Source organism: Penicillium oxalicum, chromosome IV (genome assembly GCF_001723175.1).
Source record: "Penicillium oxalicum strain HP7-1 chromosome IV, whole genome shotgun sequence".
Lineage (NCBI taxonomy): Eukaryota > Fungi > Ascomycota > Eurotiomycetes > Eurotiales > Aspergillaceae > Penicillium > Penicillium oxalicum.
Genome location: NC_064653.1, coordinates 1,053,105 through 1,074,310, shown reverse-complemented (window position 1 = coordinate 1,074,310; position 21,206 = coordinate 1,053,105). Strand labels below are relative to the sequence as shown.

General features: G+C 50.1%; 7 protein-coding genes across 7 annotated transcripts; 2 read left to right on the top strand and 5 right to left on the bottom strand.

Moving 5' to 3' along the window:
• Positions 1-3,125: 3,125 nt before the first annotated feature.
• On the bottom strand, positions 3,126-3,353 carry POX_d05161 (uncharacterized protein; the record flags this gene model as incomplete). The annotated part of the gene is made up of 1 exon (XM_050114012.1): positions 3,126-3,353. One exon carries the CDS (start codon positions 3,351-3,353, stop codon positions 3,126-3,128), a length of 228 nt encoding a protein of 75 aa, XP_049968963.1.
• Positions 3,354-4,528: 1,175 nt separating this feature from the next.
• POX_d05160 (Dihydrosphingosine 1-phosphate phosphatase) lies at positions 4,529-6,446 on the bottom strand (the record flags this gene model as incomplete). The annotated part of the gene is made up of 5 exons (XM_050114011.1): positions 4,529-4,599; positions 4,667-5,139; positions 5,208-5,978; positions 6,066-6,282; positions 6,386-6,446. 5 exons carry the CDS (start codon positions 6,444-6,446, stop codon positions 4,529-4,531), a joined length of 1,593 nt encoding a protein of 530 aa, XP_049968962.1.
• A 1,109-nt stretch (positions 6,447-7,555) lies between these two features.
• Positions 7,556-8,197, bottom strand: POX_d05159 (uncharacterized protein; the record flags this gene model as incomplete). The annotated part of the gene is made up of 1 exon (XM_050114010.1): positions 7,556-8,197. The coding sequence occupies one exon, from the start codon at positions 8,195-8,197 to the stop codon at positions 7,556-7,558; it is 642 nt and encodes a 213-aa protein (XP_049968961.1).
• Positions 8,198-8,567: 370 nt separating this feature from the next.
• Positions 8,568-9,572, top strand: POX_d05158 (GTP-binding protein rhoC; the record flags this gene model as incomplete). Its single annotated transcript, XM_050114009.1, has 3 exons — positions 8,568-8,852; positions 8,933-9,136; positions 9,213-9,572. 3 exons carry the CDS (start codon positions 8,568-8,570, stop codon positions 9,570-9,572), a joined length of 849 nt encoding a protein of 282 aa, XP_049968960.1.
• Positions 9,573-10,500: 928 nt separating this feature from the next.
• On the bottom strand, positions 10,501-11,161 carry POX_d05157 (uncharacterized protein; the record flags this gene model as incomplete). The annotated part of the gene is made up of 3 exons (XM_050114008.1): positions 10,501-10,674; positions 10,823-10,885; positions 11,063-11,161. The coding sequence occupies 3 exons, from the start codon at positions 11,159-11,161 to the stop codon at positions 10,501-10,503; spliced, it is 336 nt and encodes a 111-aa protein (XP_049968959.1).
• Positions 11,162-15,732: 4,571 nt separating this feature from the next.
• On the bottom strand, positions 15,733-15,984 carry POX_d05156 (uncharacterized protein; the record flags this gene model as incomplete). Its single annotated transcript, XM_050114007.1, has 1 exon — positions 15,733-15,984. The coding sequence occupies one exon, from the start codon at positions 15,982-15,984 to the stop codon at positions 15,733-15,735; it is 252 nt and encodes an 83-aa protein (XP_049968958.1).
• A 1,103-nt stretch (positions 15,985-17,087) lies between these two features.
• POX_d05155 (uncharacterized protein) lies at positions 17,088-17,402 on the top strand (the record flags this gene model as incomplete). Its single annotated transcript, XM_050114006.1, has 1 exon — positions 17,088-17,402. The coding sequence occupies one exon, from the start codon at positions 17,088-17,090 to the stop codon at positions 17,400-17,402; it is 315 nt and encodes a 104-aa protein (XP_049968957.1).
• Positions 17,403-21,206: the final 3,804 nt, after the last annotated feature.

Sequence of the window (21,206 nt, the reverse complement as noted above, 5' to 3'; positions counted from 1 at the left end):
CTCTACAGACACTAGGTTGTCATAGAAGACTATTGTCCGGATATATTTCCTCATCGTAGCGTTTACATATAGAAGTTCCTGAAGCGTTAACGAGAAGCAATCTGCCACTCGACAGTCGACAGTCCTGGCGCAAGAAAGACTAGAGGATAGAAGCAACCGTTGCCATCCTGTGTGCCTGGTGGGGATTCTCAAAAAGGGTTAAGAGGAGCGGAGCTCATATGATTCATGAGCTATATCGGAAATAGAATTAAAAGGGTGTCGCACAAATGTGTCTCAGAATAAAAAGCGTGTCGCAGTGCTCCAGTGAGCCGTTTAGTAGTTCCTCGTAGGTACCGCTTTAGTAATCACAGGCATCCACTTTGATAGTATACGTATCCTCTTTGGTTGCAGGGGTCCGTTTTGGAAGTCGTAGGGGGCCAAGAACGTGTTCTGGACGATTCAACCTATAATCAGCCAGTTAGGTTTGAGGATGACTGATCAGTCAAAGCTGATTGGTTAGCTTGTTTGACCTGGACCAACAGCATGAGAGAGGCGTCTAGCGTCTGCAGCTCCAATTACTATGTGGAATCCTACCATGCCGTTGCTCACTGGTTAATCCATTAGGCCAAAAGGTCTAAGCCAAACTATCTGTTAGGATGGCTTGTCTTGCAACGGTCTATATATATGAGTAGTCCCGCATGCAATATCCGAGGACGGCCACATCCTTCCGGGACCACACATGCCCTCCTTATCTTCGCCTCAAGCTCACCTCCGACTCACCTTCTGATATTGTGGAGAGAACAGCTAGATTCGCATGCTATGCCACTCAATCATGGAGGCAAGACCGTGGTCGTTTACCCTGAGAGATTACGGTGCCACATCGTGGCTTTTGAGGAACCAAAAGGCAAAATTTCGGTTTTTCGCATTTTCGCATTTGGTCATTTTCTCATTTGCCCTTTTTCATCCCCAGTACTTCCTATAAATACGTAGCATTGAACTTGATGTTCCCTTTTGTAACCCGAACTCTTTATCTCTCAATCGTGATGGCGGAGACTCTTCGCGAACCATCGAAGGTTTCTAGTACGAAGAAATCAATTCGACAGAAAAGAGACCGGCGGAAGAATACCCTAGAAAATAAGTTGCAACAGTATAGCGACATGTGTGGGGCGGATGTCTGCTTGGGCATACGGATTCGAGAGTCAGGAGAAGTATATATTTTCTCAGCAGACTCATCGGGATTTTGGTCATTCCTTAGGTCTCAATTAGTATGTTCTCTCGGTCTCTCTAAACTTTCCGGTAGCTTGAACTTTCCTGACTCCTATTAGGGCTCCTACCGTCCAACATCAATTGCAAGAAGTAAAAAGGACCTCCGTAAGGTATGGCAAAAGAATAGAGTGATGGAATCTATGGCTTGAAATCATATTGTCTATGCAGTTTTGTATCTATCTGGCCTTCCTTTATTATTGATTATTGGTTATCACCTTGATTCTCGCCTTGAGTGCTAGGGCATAGAAAAAAAATCTGTTTTTCGCTTCATGCATGCAAATACCATTGAGAGTATATCGCTATTAGGCCCCTGGATCGCAAAAATGAACTCTCGCTGGAATATATGAGCGTATGGCAACTAATTCTCAGGTTAACCGAAAATTAGGGATCCCTGTTCTCATTAGTTAGCTGCTATGTACTCCTTTCTCCACTTTGGAGTAGCTAAGTGTTCTCTTGCTGACTGATCCAAGTTGAGTCTTCCACTCTCTCCTCACGCCAATGTTCTAATTTCGGTTCCGTTATCTCTGAGCCGATTGGATGTTATAGTCACTGAAAATGTGATAATACGAAGTTTTCCTTTCTGCTTTACGCTGGAGAAGTATACTTTGCTATACATCGGCGAAACGCCCATACTGTTAGCACGCAGGCTAACGTCTTGGCACTGCGTGGGCGCTATTCGACGCCTGTGGTCCCAGAGCGCATGTAGGAAGACATGCGGGACCAAACCGTCTATAAATACTGTTGCAGGACAAACCATCCTAACAGATGGTTTGGCTTAGACCTTTGGGCCTAATGGATTAACCAGTGAGCAACGGCATGGTAGGATTCCACGCCAAGCCTGCCTATCTCCAGGTTAAAACCGAAAGACAGGATTTTTCCCGGACAGCGAATTTTAACCAACATGAAAATTCACATAGTGCTAAAATTCAAAGGACGTGAATTTCTAGTCATCAAATATTCCCCAGTAGCTAATATTCTCCCCTCTCGAATTTTCCAACCTGGCTAATATTTCCTCTCCCTGATTTTCCCCCCTCTCCGAATATTCTCCCTGTCGAAATTTCTCACCTGGCTAATTTTCTAACCCCCTCACTGGTTAGCGTGTTCTCGTAGCCATTCCGTAAACATGAGGGCACGGATATTCTACTGCAGCGGGTCTACAGCGGATAGCGACCCTCTAATCGTAAGTCTAATTTTGGCCTCGCGGTCCCCCGGAAGAGGAACATGAAATATCAACTGCGATTTAATAAACCTTGACGGTAGTATTAAAATCACGTTAGTATCAAAATCCCATTAGTATTAAAACTACAGTCATGAGACCCTAGTGGTATTAAAACCACGATCCAATTTGGGCCACGCAGGCCCCAGAAGCTTCCTCCTCGAGTTTTGGTACTAATGGAATCACGTGTATCACGGGGATGAGTATTAAAACTAAAGTAGTTTAATGACCAGAGAATGCAATTTTAGCTTGGCCTGTCGCAGTTCTATCTTTAACTACCATCGAGGACGCCGCATGGCCGATTATCCACCCATTTAGTTAAGAACTTGAGATGTTGGCTGGGTTGATTCTCCATCGCCGAGAGGGGCTGGTTGGTCCTCCACAGTGGCTAGTTGGTACTTCGCTGTGGCTAGTTAGTTCTTGTACTTCTGCGAGGCGTCTGGGCGATCATAGTCAGAATTGGGTAGTCCGGAGTCGCCTGTGAGCGGAATCCTCCTTCAACACAACGCAGACGATCCCGACAAGCCCTTGCAATCCAGACCATTGCATCCAGGAACCGGAGGCCACGCAGGTTTCACATCCCCATAACCACGGGCTATAGTCCATCTGCACTCACGCTACGCTCCTTGTTGCCCCATATGATGCATGCCCTCTCATCAGCCCATTAATAGCCCGTTCGGTAGGTGACGGCGTGATCGTGGCATGGTTTCGCAGCCGCAGTACCGGCATTGGGGAAGATGCAGCATCGACTGAGTTCAGGGTGCGGTATTTGTGCTATTGGCTCACATGACTGGGCTGGAATTTCGAAGATTTTTCGACTGGATGTAGAGAAACCAGAGAAACCGACGATGACGACAACCGTGGTATTTGTGACCAGCAAACCGCGAGCCATTCTGTGACGCCGGGGCTGTGCAATGTAACCTCGGATGGGGCGGACAGAGCGGAGCATGCGGCATCGAATGCATATTAGCATTTTGCAGATACGAAAGAGGGCAGCGGGCTCAGAGATGAGCAAGGCGCACTATTCGAGGTAGACCTAGATAGCTCGTAGCGTGATGATTTAGACAGGAGTAGAAGCATCGACACGAAATCACACCAATGCAGCTGCGAGCTAGATCATCCCAGCGATTCTGTTGCAGGGCGACTGCTCCATTTCATCGGAGAGAACGAGCTGGGCCTCGTCTCGAGCGGCATCTCCGGTGAAATGAAAGGGGTAGTGCGTCGGGCTGAAAGCCAAGGCGCAATGGTCGGTGGGAGCCGGAATGGAAGAAAGGGGGCGGCGATGAGTGCAAGATAGAGGAGTAGAAGGGAGGGAGAGGAAGGGAAAGTGAGGTCGAGAGGGCAGGCGTTGTCTTTTATGTCGGAGCGATGGGGGGAGAAGTGACAAAACAGTGTATTGGGGTGCTAGGCCTGGAACGGCAAAACTAACCGGATGTAGTAAATCACAGGTCCCAATATTACAGTATACATTGAGAGAAGAGAGATGCCCGCGACCAGACCCACTCCACGAAAGACCTAGATCTCTGAAGAAGCAGGCCGCTATGTGATAGCTAAGGATTACAACTAGGGGAGAGGTGAAGATTGGATTTGTCATGAAGCCCCGCAGAATAATGGATTGTCCATCATACACTAGCTAATCTCAAGGTTCGCCATCGTAATTGATATGATGCTCCCAGCTGACACAGTCAGCGCTTGAAGAAAAGCCAGCGGAAACAAAGAGCCAGGAACCAAAAAAATACGGATGCTCAGGTTGGGAGGAAAAGCAAATTAATGCAAGGCGGCCAGTCTAATGGCCAGGTAGGTTAGTGGGTCATAGCGGACATTGTCCCTGAATGACCCAGGCCGGTCGGACACGCGCCATATGAATTATGGCGCAGACCTGTATGACGGGTAAAGGGTGGAGGGTCCAGATATAAGATGTCGGCGCGATGCCTTGTTTGGCTCGATCCGATTTATATGTACTCTCGGGATCAATCTCGAAGGGGAACTTGTCCCCAGAGCAAAGGTCATTGGACTGGAGACATCGGAATCAATGTCTCCCTCTGAGAGCGTAAGGCTCATTATTCATTAAGAGGAAACACCGAAGCCGATGAATTGAAAAACGGGAGGGGCCACATTAATGACCACCCAAGGAATTCCTGCAGGAAAAGTAAGTCAGAATTGACGGCTCGTGAGGATGTGATGTGAGGGTTCGCAAGTTCATACCCGCATACACAACCAATTTGGTCACCACCTCCACATCATAACGCACACGAGGCTTTTTGATCTGCGAGAAGACCTCTCTCGCATCGGCGGGGCCAGTACCGGCATTCGCAGCGGGGGAAAGATATGCCGATTGTGGTATGTTCGAATTAGCCACGCCGTTGGCCGCACCGGAGCTGACGGTGCCCATCATTTCCTCGTAATGATCCAGCTTGGACGGTTTTCGGTTCAGCGCTGGTCTACCGTTTGCACTGCGAGTGTCATCCGCGAGAGGATCCTGGTTTCCCCCCGACAGGCTTTCGCGTCTCCGCTTTTCCCGGTAGGCAAGGGCTTCGTAGGCGTCGGCCTCAGACTGAGGACCAACCGACACTGCTCGGCGGCGAGGATGACGTATGGTCGTGATGAAAGATGGAATGTCTGAGATATTTGGAAATACCTCGTCGTCCTTCAAGTTCGGGGGAATAGTGGTGTACCGCCTACAATGTTGGTAAGTAAGCGCCCTCTCGGATCAAAACGCACACGATGTCTCATCTAGAACACTCACGAAGCCGTAGTAAAGAATCGACGGGGTAGAAGCAGGCCCACTTTCTCAAGGCTTCGGAAGACAGGCGGAAGGATACGCAGCAACGTTGGCTTGGTAAACTCTCGCCAGGCGAAAACACACAAAACCCCGACCACGAGGCGGATCACCGTGCCCAAGAGACCAAGACGCTGGTAACTGTACGGAATTGTTCCAGGCAGAGGATCCGCCCATGCGAGACTGGACGTTGTAAAATACCATGAGCCCACATCGACTCCGAGCCAAACCCCCGCAAACGCAACGCTATCATCGAAGCATGGACAATCATCTGCTGGTTCGGGGTGGATACGGACGAGGATGAGGATGACAGTCGGGATGACCAGGATCTCCACCCACGTCGCCGATAATATATACTCATCAAAGGCAGGGCCGTAGCTGAATTGGGCCAGGCCAATCAACGCACCGAGCAGGCACCCAATGACCACATCGAAAAAGCCATGCATGCCGCAGTACAGTCGCCCGATGACGATGGAAGTCACGTAGAGATATGTGACAATCTGCAAGATGAAGTTCGTTTGCGAGGGCACGGTCGAATCGGGCGATTTCAGCAGCGCCAGCGCGTAGACCGCCACGGACACGGCGTTGGTGGAATGCGTGGAAGGAAATCCGTATTCAAGTGCAGCAGAGCCAGACATGGTGATCCGCTGGAGGGGAGGAGATAAAGGTCGGGGTAGACAGAGCAAGTCCTTGATAAATCCACTGATAAAGACGCCGGCCGCGAGGATGTGCACAAGCCTAGGGAAGCCATCACGCGATCAGTGACCCGACAAAGCTGTTTTCACTCTCACCACTGTTGAGCCACTTTCGAGGAAGGGTACATACCCTCGACCCAGGCTGGTATGACCACACCAGAACAGGAAAGGTAGAAAGACCATGAAGAAAGTGTGTGTGCCGAGGTTCGCCGTGAATGCGAAGTATGAGTCCAGCGCCGGGGTGCGCATCTTCTCTTGCAGCCATGCGAGGTACGGTGTCTCATAACGGACGAGGGGAATCAGTTTCTGTCGTGGCCAGTAGCGCCAGAGCGGCAATGAATTGGCATCTATGAGGTGTGAGAGGTCCATCTCACAGCGATCGGATTGACTTGTCGCGGCGCGCGCGTGCCAGTGTCCCCTGCGCAGGCGCTGACCAGTCTCGATACGTACAGTGATTCAAACTCCTCAATCCAGCATCTGGTTGATCTTTTGCCTCCTTCAATCCCGCCATCGTGTAGTTTTATTGATCCGAGTGTGCCAGTGAGCGGGTCTCCATACAATGACAGGCCGATGCCCGCGGCGAAGAAATGTGAATGCGGCGCGACTCAACGGCAAAACATAGAGAGGATCTATTGGTGAAAGAAGATAGACCAGGTATCGATTCGTCGGACTCGAGACCGGGAGTGCTGTGCCTCGAAGGTCTTTGGGGGGGGGGAAAACCGAGGACGAGTGGTGGATCAAGACATCTGAAGATCGTAGTCGAATCCCCGGCTCTATTCCCCTGATGGTCGCGGGTGCGGCCAGTCGAGGCGCGCATTCACCCGTCATCCGCATGTGTGGGCTTAGTCACCCCTCAATCATGACAGTCCAATTAGAAGTTCATCTTGTTGCAACTGGAACGGGCAGGTCAAAGCCGGGGCCCCGGCCTTCACAGCTGGCCAGCATGTCAGCATACCGCCGAGGCACAGCTCAGGATAATCTGGAGTATACCACGTGCTGAGGTGGCTTAAATGGTGGCATAGGAGTACGCAGGTAGTATGTCCTTAACTACCTACTACTTTAGGCAATACTGAAGGTTGGAATGAAGTACTAGGCAGTGACTTTCTGGTCAAGGGTCCACAAGTTGTATAGTTACGCCATTCGCCGACCTTCACTGACGGCCGTTACGTGAACAATGGATATTGTACAGGATTGGCAGGCAGGTATTCGTCCAGCCTCTTGATTTCATTCGCCAAAAGCGTGGCTTGGATCTTCATGGGGTTCAGCAATCTCTCTTGGCAAGTCAACAAAGCTATCCCACTTTACCAACAATCCTACTCGTCGCATCGATGGTACGAGAGAAGGAATAATTCGATCTTACAGAATCCACATATTTGGCACGAAAAATTTGTTCGAGGTGATGCCCTGTTCTGTTCTATCAGTGCTTTTGTGGCTCGTCTGCCCGTTGTGACTGACCAAGTCCATGCCAGACTCAATTGTAGCGGGTAGTATGTCGGTATAATGAGCCTCATGCAACGGAGCCACTAGCGAGAGAGAGAGAGAGAGTTTCATAAAAGTCAAGCCCCCTCCCCCCTCCGAGGGACTAGACAGACGTCAACGTTGCAGTGGAGATTGCCCGGCTCAGAGCCGGGAAGAGATCTGAACTCGGTCATTTTGACTGGCCTGCCCTGTTTGTGCGCCACACGGTGTGCCAGTATCTTCCATCGATCTGGATCTAATCTCCCCATGACTTGTTTTGGTGAGCGGGCCCCAGCCATCGATCTCTCTGAGCATGAGGGGAGACTGTGAGAGGAGATCCCATCGGAGTAGGGCGCCAGTGTCTGGTAGCTTACTAGGTAGCACGTACAGTAGATGCCGAGGAGACGCCTGCAAGTCATCAATCTCCCACAGGTCCACATGATTGTTACCTTCAGTTACACTCGAGATGGACCATCGTCCTGCCAGTTGATCCTCACGCCATCTCCACCTTCTGAAGAGGCAGAGCTGAACAGTGGGGTCACCACGAGCAATGATGGACAAGAGGGGCACACGGAGAGACCGAGGAGCCAAAAAAAGATCCGGAGGCCGAAGGTTCGGGAGCAAAACCACGCTGAGATGACCAGGCACGGCCGAGGCGAGCTGCCAACCGAAGCGGCGTGAGGAGGCTCTTGCGTCATTGCGGCGCGGGCTGCGCGGCCGTGTTGCCATGGCAATCCACTGGGTAAACACAACGGCACGGAGGGTCTCGCCCAGGCAAAGGCCTCTCAGCTCCAACGGAGTCATTTAATCCACATCCAAGTCGGATTGAGACCTCCACTCCTCTGACTTCTTTGTACTTATTTGTTCGTATTACGCGCATCCCGGGACGATCTTCCCTCGATTACGATCGAGCTATCCTAGTCCCCATATTGTCTTCTTCACCCCCTCCTCCTCATCCTCCTGTCCTACTTCCTTTTGACCCTTTTCCATCCATTTACACCCATCCTCCTTGGGTTTTCTTCCTCTCCAGTCTCATCTCTTTCGATCGGTGATTGTACTGTACCTGCTGGAACCCCCTCCGTCTCATCTGCCCACGCCTCGTACTTGTGGCCGTGACCTCGGAGACCCGCCTTATTTCCTCAAGGGGCTTCATTCCTTTCCAGTACCCACCACCATGAGCCAGGTGTATGACGACCAGTATTATGCGGCCTCAAGACGTCGGTCGCTGGCCACGCCGCCTCCAAGCATGACTCCTCGAAACAGCCGCGCTCGCTCTCAAAGTGTGCGAGTCAGTAACGGAACCGCCAGCACACATACCAGCTTCTCCAGCGCACAAATGTCGGAAGCCACCAATATCACCCAGCCACCTTCCTACTCTAAAAAGTTTGTCGTGGTGGGGGATGGAGGATGCGGCAAGACTTGCTTGTTGATCAGTTACTCCCAAGGTTACTTCCCAGAGGTGAGCTCGCCCACGTCCTTTCGCTTTTGAGTTTCCCATCGCCACGTTCAGTGAACAGCTCCTTAACGCCTCGCCTGTAGAAATATGTTCCAACGGTATTCGAAAACTACATCACGCAGACGACCCACCGGGCATCAGGCAAGACGGTCGAACTGGCTCTCTGGGATACTGCCGGCCAGGAGGAATACGATCGCCTGCGGCCCTTGTCCTATCCCGAGACCGATCTCCTCTTTGTGTGTTTTGCGATCGACTGTCCAGCCTCTCTGGAGAATGTAGTAGATAAGGTGAGCAGCAACCCACATCAACAACGGCTGGCTCTGTCAGTCATATCAGATCGCTCAAGCTGACCCATTTCCCCAGTGGTATCCCGAGGTGCTGCATTTCTGTCCCACAACCCCGATCATATTGGTCGGCCTGAAATCGGATCTTCGAACTAAGCGCACCTGCATCGAACTCTTGAAGACGCAAGGCCTGACCCCCATCACGCCCGAGCAAGGGCAAGGTGTGGCGCAGCGCATGGGCGCCACGTACGTGGAGTGCAGTAGTAAAGAGATGCGTGGTGTCGATGAGGTTTTTGCCAAAGCCGTTGATACCGTGGTGGCTATCGAGGAAGACGACTACATTACTCAGCCTACGAGTAATCGCAACAGCAGCAAGCCATCGGGCGGTGGTGTGCGGCCGGGGAAGAAGGTCAAGAAGCGCAGCTGCAGCATCCTTTGATGGACTCGCGAGTCAACATTTTTCTGCAAACGTTTCTCTCTCGTCTCTTCTTCCCTATTAAACTCTTCTTTCTTCTTCTTCTTTTCCTTCCCTCTTCTTCTTTTTCCTCTTCTCTTTTCCCCTTGGTCCGATCAATTGCCTGGTTGCCACGATCGGCTTGCTTGCTCTGCCTCCGTGTACGTGTCCTCGTTACCGCAAGCTGAACATGAATCGCATCATCTTTACCGTGGAAACACTGAATGGGTTTCTGGTGTCCTGGGCCGCTGTGCGCCTCCCTCGACCCATCAATGGCGGGGCCATGATCTGCACTCGAAACGACTACAACTCATTACCCAATGATTCTGGATGCTCCTTGATATTCACGTCCCTTGTTTACATCTTTCTTGTCCTCACTTTTCTGTTGATCGCTGTCTCTGGAGTGAGTCGTGTGATGTTATGGATCCCCCTTTTTTTTCATCTTTTTCTCTTCTTCTCCATTGTCACATCCGCATTACCCCTTGACTCTGACGACCCCGAGTCTTTGCCGGTGATGGCATGCATAGGACTGGTGTTCTCCGTTTATGTTACCCAAATCTGCCCGTCCTTGGCGAAAATGACCTTTTTTGCGTTATTGAAAACAATAAATTTTTTTGAAATTGAACCCGATCCGAAAATTGATTGTAGAAGATTGGACTAAGTTACTCGCTCGTGATAGGCATTGCTCTCGTACTAGTTTCCGATACTCTGAATCGGTCCTGTCACCGACTTAAATCACATCCTTGTCATTTTCACTCGAACATCACATAACATGGTATCATCAATGAAGGGTTGGTTAAAACAAAACAAAAAGGTAAGGTGGAAGACCATCTAGATCCTGGCTGGAGCCGAAGCTCGTCTCGCAGACAAAAATGCAATTTCTCAGCTAAGTCCAGCTTCAATGAAACCGTTCCTACTGGCCACTCATCGACTCGTCACTAGACTCATGCTGTGTTCCTGCATGGGTCTGGCTCTCACCGGTCGTCCGTTTCCCTTGAGCAGCCTCTTCCACCTCTTCCTGTGGTCGGCCCATGTAGTTTTCAAATTGTGACCATAAAGCTTCTACGGAGCTGAACTCGTTTCCGACCTATACATGATTCAATGTTGGTTGTTATGTTTTTTTTTCTTCTTTTTCCCCCCTTCCAAAGAAAGGCCACACGCACGACTCCTCACTCGTCGCAGGTAAAAAAAAAAGGATGGAGAAAAAAGAGACGGGGTTGGTTCATGGATCATACCGTAATGATACTTTCTAGGTTTCGATTGAGACGATTCATATTCTGGAGGACCTGCTCCATACCCTAGTCAAACAAATAGAGGGGGATCAGTCAGTTAGGTTTCGTCAATTTTGCGCCTGCTACACGGCGTATACAACTTCCGACTCTGGATTCTGAATCGTTCCCTGTCCGCTCGTCTTCCCCCCCCCCCCCCGGTCTCTGGTCGGGAAACACTTCAAATCCACACCCTGTCTTACTTACAAGGGCAATTTCTCGAACCAGCTCCTCGCGTTGTTGTTCAAAAACGGTCGGGGAGGTCGCACGGCCACCGGATCCCGGCGTGGAATTGGAAAAGGCCATGGTTTCGGGGATGAAAAGTTCCGTTGCGCAGGACCGGGCGCGTCTATGATTTCGGGATTCCCACGACTGGACACAGAGCCGGGGCCAAGATTGGAACGAGGCTGGACTGGACTGGACAAGAAGGAGGGCGAGAGGGGGGCAGATGCTGTGGTCGCTGGGGTTGGAAATGTTGGAGACGCGCAGGTACTGGCAGGAACGCTTGAGGGGCTTTGGGTTTGAGAGGGATTAGGTGAAAGCAGAAGTTTTTGTGTATAATTGTGGACTTGACTGCTTTGCGATGGCTGTGAGGGGATTGTTGTACGTTATACCGCGCGGTGATGGTGGACGAGGCGAGGTACTTGAGAAACTCGTGCTGTTAGTAGTTATCGGGATCCACTTTGGAGGGTGGGGGAAGCAGCTTGTCGATAAGAAGAGCGATAAGAGAGGATCTTTGGATCTGATTGTGAATGAGGTACAAGATTGAAATCCAGATAAGCATTGAATGACAAGGCGACTGGTACAGATGATCTGCAGTATGTGCTAGATAAATTGTTCTCGGTCTGCATTTTGAATGAGTCTGTTCTGTTAGGGCGTCTCTTAGATTGCTGTCTTCTTGTCCCTCTATACCACAGCCCTATCGTGTCGATGACCATTTCGGAGAGAGAGAGAGGTTGCAATTTAATCTGAGCATCTACGGAAAGACCATTGAAGCTCTCTGATAAGGTGTTTACCTGTATTTTTTCTTGATTTCGATCCGGTGTTCGAGTAGAGAGGTACAAGAGTTTCGCCGTCTGCTAAAAAAAAATAACTGGGCAAGACTGAAAAGACGCGGACAGCTTTCGCAGAGAACAATATTCGGTTGCAGATCCACCACGATCGCGACCGGCATACATGCACCGCAGCCATCAATAGTATTTGACTGTTCTGCAAAAATAAATGAAAACGAAAAATCCATGCTGCAATCTCCGAAATACAAGTGACAGAAAAGGATGGCTGGGTGCGAATCTTATTGATATCACCGCGAATCGAACGGCCAATTGATTGCAGGCTCATTGAAAAGGCTTAATTGACCTCGGGACCTGGATTCTGCCTGGAACTGGACTCCTCGTCATCCATGAAGCGCGGTAGTGGCACTACATTAGCAAGGATTTTGGATCCAGGCACGCTTTGCTTGTGGACGAACTTTTCAAACGTCCACCCAGCCGCTCAGTGCTGGTCACTTCCCCCCCCCCCCCCCCCCTGAGAACTCCTTGGTATATTCAAACAAATCATCTTCATCGCCAAGACCGCAGTCCCACCTCCTCTCCTGTGTGCATACATTCTGGGGGTGGCTGATAGGCTAGTGCCTGGCTCCCAGGTACCAGGTGGTAGCCTCAAATCAGGGGCCAACTTCTTCGGGCCTAAATGGTGTTCCACCGGCTGTAGTTGGCGGACCCGAGGAGCAGAGACGCACAGACAGAGTGGAGATGTCTTGGACTCTTTGAAGAGTTTCACAGTGTAGAACCCCTCCCCATCCCACAACACAATCCTGCATGCATCTAGATGTTGACTTTTTTTTTTCGATCGTCAAGTTTAGTACCGTAGTTGAGACGAAAATCCTACCAGAAATAGACCGCACAGGTACACACACACACAAACAGTGAAAGGACAATAATCTAGATCCCCATTGGATCGCTCCGGAACACCCACATAAACAATGTCTCTATTTCTTTCGACCTCGATAATGGGACTCGACTACTGAGATTTTTTCGGATGCGTCGGTGCGCGTCTACGAATCTTTGAGACCTAGACGACCGTGATCCTTGGTTAAGGGAATTGATTTTTATAGGTTTTGGACGTTTGTGTTTCTTTTTTTTCCCCTTTTTTTCTTTTCTTCAGTCCTTGAATGTCTTAGCTGTGCACAGGCCTGCACTCTGATTAGGCATTAGAATGGTCTAGGTTAGTGAGAGACTGGTCTGGACTTTGCTTTTTTTTTCCATGTCATTGAACCCTTGACCTTGAAGTGTTCTCCAAAACAATCTTATCAAATCTCTGGATTGAAGTTCCCCACGAGCGACAAACAGTCAGTACAAACATCCACTGGGAAAAAGAGTCAATTAGCATCCAGCAAACGCCCGGTCAATCCCGTGTAGCGAGGAGACTGTTTTTCGTAGCATTTTCCCACATCTCACCAAACAGAAAAAAAAGAACAATTGCTCTATTGTAATCAACCGAATAAACCCCCACCGTTCGCTGGGGAAAAAAAGAAGAAAAAGAAAAACTCCAATCCATCGCCTAAACACAACATCGAGACCCCATTCTGCGTCCGTTCCAGATCAACTCTGACTCTTCCTCCTCTTCCTCCTCTTTGTCCCCACCCCACCTAGGCCCCTCCGCCGACTCTGCACTAGCATCGTTCTTCTCCTTTGGCTACATCGAACGCTGATACCCTCGAAAAGAGAGGGGGAAATCTCCCAAATTCTCCGGGGTCCCTGGAGTACTGTAGAAAGGTCCTAAAACAGTATAGTTCAAGTGGCACTCTAATTCACCCTCGCATACAGACTCCTGACAAGTTCGGAAACACAGGAGCCCGAGTCGTGAGCCATCCACCGTTACACTGGGCCCCACCCAGTCCATTGGTCTGGGAAATTGAATCCGTACAGACGGGACTGTCGCACCGTCGCATGCTAGTACAGTACTAGGATGAAATAGAATGAAGATGACTCAACTGTACTGTCGATGGAGTATAGTGTGCAGGACAAGGGTTCGCGTTGGATAGCCGAGTATCCATTTTCGGCAGGTAGTACATACTAGTACCCCAGTTCTTACAGTAGTTGGTGTCTTTGTTCGTTGCGGTTTTCAGTCTAAAAGTAGTGAACACGTTATTACTCTTCACACTTTCCGCTATGTTGTCACTCGAGGATTTTTTTTCCTTGATTGTGCTCTACTTCATCCATCCTTGTTATCTGGACATCTCGAGCATGATAAGCGTAACAATCCATTCTCCAACGTGACCTGAGCGTACCGCCGTAGCAAGATCAGCACGGACAGAGAAGACGGGGCAAAATCGAAATGGAATAAAACGAGGAATCTGCTACCTTTTTTCTGGAAATGTTGGAGGAGAAGGGGCGCTGGAGTCGGTCAGCAGATGTTGTCCACACTGTCACATGGACTGTGGTCTGCGGGGCAAGGGGGGGGAAGATTTTCAATTTGACGTGTGCAGTAGATTTGATACTACTAGTAGTATACTCACAGACTCGGTATAGCTTTTAGAGTATATTGAATTCAATATCAGGGCTGTTATTCAAGATTCCACGCTCCATGATTTCCATGTGCTAGTCACGTAGTTATTCCAGCTCCTAGCAATAGGAGACATCCTGGTTGACAACGGACTCTTCCCTCGGTCCCAGGAGGAGAAAAGACATGTAAATGCGGTCCCGCCCAGGAACACCCGAGTGTTCTTCTACCATTTGCCGATGTGTCAAAATATGAAAAGAAAAAGAAAAAGTGGTGTGGGCTGTGGAGTTAATCACACAGAAAGGGGAAAAGGAAAACGAACTAACTAAACAGGTTGAGAAAAATTAAATTAAAAAAAATTTTCAAAAAAAAAAAACTCCCTCGTGACACGGGAAGAGTCGGAAGTTGGAGACGGTAAATCAACGTTGTGGACGTCGGTGGGGAAGGACTTGGGCATTTGGACGTGCTCCTGAACGGGTGAAGAGCGAATACAGTAAAGTACCTCGGGAAAGGGGGTAAAACGAGCAGGGGCACAACGTTGCAAGCGCAATGTCAAGGGGGACTGGTTGAATTTCAAAGGAGATGGGTTGCTATCGGGAGATAATGCAGGTGGAAATGTAATTCAAGGTATGTACTTGTTCTTACAGGTTGGATTTGGTGGTCTTGGAGTTTCTTGATAGTCTTGTTTGTCTAGCCATGTTTGAATTCTTTCTGGATTTCATCAAAGCGAACGAGTATCAATCGGGACGGGAACGTCCGAGCAGGTCAATGCCATAAGAATCGGCGGGTTCAGAGCCAAAGGCGAGACACGCTGATCGCGTCATCATCATAATCATCATGGTCGTCATTATTCATCATCATCATAGCAAGTGCATCAAGCACGAGTGGATAGAGCAAAAAGACCATTCTCCCCCCCCTCAGTTGGGGAATAACAAAATCCATATCATCCAAATGTGCCCAAGCCCGTCGGGCCAATCCGCACATTCATCGACCAAGGGCGGGTTTCGTGGCGAGATGGTTCATGAGGAGTGAAGCAAGATCTCCTCCTGTATAGGCACCGAGTTGATAAAATGAGCAGCAACGCCACGCTTGTTCGAGGCCCGCGACCCAAAAGCAAATGTCCATTGTTGCACGCCGGTGGTGTTCTGGGTGTACCGATTCTTGTCGAGTTCTTCTAGCGAGGTGGTTGAAAATGTTCTTGTGTTTTGGTATGTCTGGGGATCATTCGCAGACGCGCTCATTCTCCCGGGGAGATTTGGAAAAACGGAAAAGTCGCTTTGGAGGAGTGAGTAGAGGGCGAAGAGGAGAGAAATGGCAGCGTTGAGCAAGAGCGAACGAATCTGTCAAGGATTCTGGGGCATTGCGCCCATCCCAGTTCAGGAAGAGCGTCGGGGCTGAGCCAGCATATTGCTGAGGCGCTTCCATCTCTGCGTGGGAGATGTAGAATTGGCTCGGGCCAGGTAGGTCTTGTCTGGTTTGGCGGTCGATTGGGTCGAGGATCGTGGACGATTGATGGTCGCCTCGTGATCGGCAAGAACATCCTCAAGCCGGACATCCGAGTCGGATCGATGGAGATGCAAGTCCTTGGGATCCAGGATCTCGATGAATTTGGAAGGTGTGTCGCGCATCATGATTGATATCACAGATAGGTATTGTATCCAAAAGGGTCGGTCCGCCAAGAGAGAGAGATGGATGATCAGGAAGAGTGTCACAGATCAACAAGTCTCCGATCAAAAGGCGCGATAGATCAAGAGAGGAAGTTTCCAAAAGGTTGTGAAGGGACCCTGGACAATGGCCGACAAAGGACCTCGTACGTGCAGGGAGAGGATGATGGAGGCGTTCACGGTCCCCGAGTAGAAGGCAAGAGTGCGCGACGCAAAGGAATTTCTAGCACCAAACGTGGATGAGAGTGTCTTGGCACTTGAATGATACTGCGATGCATCAGATGAGATGGATCAACCTGTAATGAAAGCAGAGGTTTGTTGATGGAGAATTTTTTTTTTATCAAAAAAAGGGAAGAAGACAGAGTGATCAAAAAGGAGGCGCGTGAGCAGTTGGGGAGCCCCCCGTCATTAAATAAAAAGTGGCCGCTGTCGAGGCAGTCGAGACTTTTGGTACATCAGAATAAGACGCATGGCCGCGGACGAAGTAATCGAGTCGAGGCCCCTCCACAATCGTGATCCAATCACGGTGTGGGAACATGAGAGTGCATGACCCAGAAGAATTTTTTTTTAATTTTAACAAAAAAAAAAGAATTAATTAAAAAGAATTTAAAAAAAAATCGAGGCCCCGTCCCCCCCCCCAAATTGACAGACTCAATTTTCCGAACTGGAGAGAGTTCGACGCCGTAACCTCAGTGGCGACCGTGCGAAGGCTGCAGAGGCCTTCCGCCGAGCCGGACGCAGGTGGAGGCGGAAAGATTGAAGTGGTGGAGACCAGCAGTCATCGGTCGAGAGAGGGAGTATCCGTACAAGTCCAACTACAGGAGGTCCGGCATGATCGAAGTCATGAAATGCATGAACCACCCCCCCAAGACTAAGAGATATCATGTTTATCGATCAAGTGGCACCTGTCAAAGGAGCTGTCCAGTCTGATTCATCCAAGACGCAACAATGAGTCGTCGAGACCGCAAATGGTCGAAACAAAAAAAAAAAAACCGATATTCCACCGTGTCAAGGCCGGGGCCCGATCTTTTCCAGTGCTGCCAGCCCTCGGTCTTCATGAAGACAAAATGGATGATCATGGGGGCAACGATTCAGCCAGTCTGGCCGGTCTGGCCAGTCTGGGCCGTCCAGGTGGAGACTCGAGGGATGATCAGGGGCGGGGCGATCCCACCACGACCGACCACGGAAGACCGAGTTCTTGTCGACTTTGGGGTCCGTCACCCAGAATAGACCATGACCGTGAGGTAGAGAGCAGTGGTACGGGATGGGTCATGACAGCACGAACAATCTACCACTCTCTGTGTGGGCATGGACATATGGACATATGGACCGGGGTCACTGGTCACTGGTCACTGACTCACAGGTGTGGTCTGCACGAGTAGCAGGAGTAGTAAATGAAGTGCAAGTATCAAGTAGTAAGTCATTGGTGAGTTCCGTGGAAGGTCGCGGTACCGAGCTCCCGGGTCTTCCACTGCTTGACGAAAGTGGAGGCGTCCATTGGAAGGAGATTGACCTCTTCCATCGGGGATGATGTTGAAGGTACCGAATGGTTCGAGAGTTCGGTGCGGACATGCGATCGGAGTGTCATGAAATACAGAGCAAAATATCTCGCGCGCGGACGATGATGACGGGGAAAAGGGTCGGCAGACTCTTTGAGGACGAAATTCAGTAGTGGTCAATGGTCACTTTCCTGTCCCGGAGGCGTTAGACAGGGATTGGGAACCCGTCAAATGACAGAGAGTTGGGCAAGGTTTCTGCGATCGAGACTGGACAACATGTTGTGCAGGTGCCAGGTACAACGATCGGTGTCTGACAGTTGCGATGGGATTTCGAATACGGATACATCGTGCTCTACAAGCTAACACAGCCTGTGGGTGCGTCGTATGTCCAGTCCACTCCATGCTACGATTGCCGACTAAACCGGAGGCCAAAGGGTCTATCGAGGAATGTTGAAACTACGGAAGAGGACCTTCATTGTGTACCTCCGGGAGTACACGGTCAGTGCATACTACTCTCAGGTGTTGTATATGTACTGGACAGTTGAGACGCACACGGGGACGGCCATTTCCAAGGTTCGGCCAACGACAGCCGTCCTCGTTCACGGCGAAACAGACTCGGTCTGATCTGTCACGCTTCCACTCCCACCATTTCTCAGTCGATGCATGCACATCCAACCTTCCGTGGCACAGGGCAGACATAACCCAAAGTTGCGAGAATCCAAAACAATACCCAGATAAATATGGAAATACCCTCTCCCCTGTACAGTCAGTGAACCAAAAAAATAAAAACAAAAAAGGGCGGGGGGTGTTGTATGGTTGACTGGGCTTCTTGTTTCATCTCACCTACGTTAAAAGATCTCCTCTCTTCCGACCAACCATGCAACCAGGGGCCCCAAACACGACGCCAGAGCCCTGGTCAATAACCCCGACCCCCTTGCCCTCGTGCAGGATAATCCTGCAGAGGGGGTTGACAGATGGAGAAATGGCGCAAAGGCCGTTTCAAAAAAAGCCCTCGAGGTTCTGCCAATCTGTCAATCTGCCCAATATTCAGCGGACAAATTCGACCGTGCTCGTTGTGACGATCAGTGACGATCGTCCCCCGCGTGCCAGTCAGGTGGTCGGGTGGCGCTTAAAAACTGGGGAACGAGGTTGGTGATGGATCCCCCGCGCCCGCGTGAGACGGGACGTGGTGGGCGTCCATGTGCGGGCTTACTACGACAATCCAAGTGGAGGATGACCATCTCCCTCTTGGGTATCGATCAGACAGGGCTTTGTGACTAACACGTTATCAATCGATTGGAGGGTCCTGTCAAAGATGGGTGATCCAATACTCACTGCTCAGAGTTAGTGGGAAAAGGGACTACCGGGGGGGGTGGAAGGGGAATTATTCCAGGAGCATTCATGACTCTCCGATGGTGATCCTTGTCCACGAGGGGCAGTGCAGAGATCGTTGCTGACGACCGATTGTCATGGATGGATTTCGCCTGGGGAGCTTTGTGAGAAAGTTTCATCCTGAAGGAGGTGGAACGTCCCACGCAGGACTGTGGCCTGCACTTTGGCCACTTCCATTCCATGCCCTCTCGTAAATGGAGGGTTGGAGTTTTACTCGCAGGGACTGACGGGTGGACCGATTTCTTCTGCAGCACTCCTCTCATCATCTCAGCGAGCATCTGTAGCATTGTTGTGAAATTATTTACCTAGATGACACTTCATGACCCTCTGCCGAGCGAAGAGAAGAGAAGATCGAGAGAGAGAGAGAGAGACAGAAACTACACTCCCGACCAGGTACCTGAGCAGAAAACACATCTCTACTGTACATTGCCTCAAGTGCGTGGATTACATCTATTCTGCATCCAAGATTCCATGGCGTCGCGACATGTCACCAAGGGGATCCAACATGACTTCTATTCTCAGCTTCCAATCCAATCTCCTCGATGTATGTGTCTGCCTATGTGAACGTACTCGAGTCCAGCCTCCCCCACTTCCGCCTGCGCCCGTTCCAACGCCATGACGTCGGGGGCTCACTTCGAGAAGGACGGGGGAAGGACCCTCACTGCATCCTCCTCGTCTGAAGTGGATTTACCTGGAGAGACAGAACCTACCAGCCTGTTTCAGTGTCGCATCCCGTTCTGGCGTTTTTGGTTCTGCGCAAGGTGTTGATGTAGTTCGGGTCGGAACAACATCCGACAGACGGCAAATCGGACTGTATTGTAGTAGCATACAAGTAGTAGCATCGGTACAGGTGGAAAGGCCGCCGGGAGCACGCTGCGTCAGCGGGTGATCGTCACGGCTGCCACATACCTCCAAATCTCCAGCCTCCCACATCATTCGGTCAAATCAACCTTTTTAACCTATTGTCGAAATTTCAACAAGTCAAAAAAAAATAGAAAATGACATACTGCGGGATCGTCACGCACCGATTCATACAGATGCAGATTCAACGACATGGACCTTTACCCGCCGTTGCGGGTCTTTGGTTTTCCCATCCATGCCGCGCACCCGCGGTCCATGACCTACTCCCATGGTCGTACTCTCATAAACTGTAACCAAGTACTCACTGACTCAGTGGGTTGTAATTGAATATCCCAGTGCCGGTGGAAGTGACAGTCCAGCCTCGGTGGAACCTTTGGAGCCCTGTCGATGACGAAACACCCACCACGTCAAGTCGGAGACTACCTACCTTACCTACCTTAAATCATGAGCCCCTCCAATCTTCCATTCTCGTTTCATTCTCCACCCAGGGCTGACGAACACCTCCACTTTTTCACCGGTCAAAGGGTGGCAGGACAGAGTACATCATCTGAACCTAGAGCGGCGTTGCACCGGAAAAAGAAAGAGGAAAAAAGAAAGATAAGGAGAGAGGCGCGCAACAAACTGATCCACGCTCCACGCCCTTCCGAGTTCTGATGTCAATGTTGCGGGTCTCTTCTTTCTCGTCGCTCTGTCGGGATCGCATCGGGGTCTGTAGAAGCTTTTTTTGTGGCAATTGACGTAGGCTAGGTACTTCATCTATGTATCTGGCATTTTGGACCTGAAAAGGAATTTCCATGGCAATGGCCAGCGGCGGCTATCTTGGTGAGATCAAAATAGAGGAGTACTGTAGTACACTAAAGGTTGTGTCTGAGCTATGATCACATTCCTTGGGACTTTTTAGCTTTTTTCTTCTAGAATAAAAATTGTTTCTTGACAAAAGAAAAAGAATGAAAGAGAAAGGGAAAGGGAAAGAGAAAGAGAGGTCAAACTACTACAATCAGCGCAATACATTTACCCCCGATAATCCTCATACTAGACATCAGTACATCATCGTAACAAATCTTAATTTGGATTCAAACCCTCCCCCCCCCTTTTAAACCGATGAACCTCATCCGCCAGGCCCAATGTGGCTGGTAGATCGCCACAGTATCCCGGACGAGACGTTCTAAGTGGCTGAACTTCAAGCTTGCCCCGTGGCCTGAGGTACGCCTTCTTGAGGGGGACGTGCGCGTCTATGATTAGCATGGAAGATGATGGATGTACATGCACCTACTGGATACCATCTGGGACTACTAAGTACTAAGGTAGTCCTGCTGAAACGAAGCAGCGTCGATCGTCTTCCAGTGGTATCGTGGTATACCGACCTTCTCGAAGTGGTCGACCTCGTGCTCAAAGGCAAATCTTACGCGCGTCGCGTGTGGTTGATATTTAACT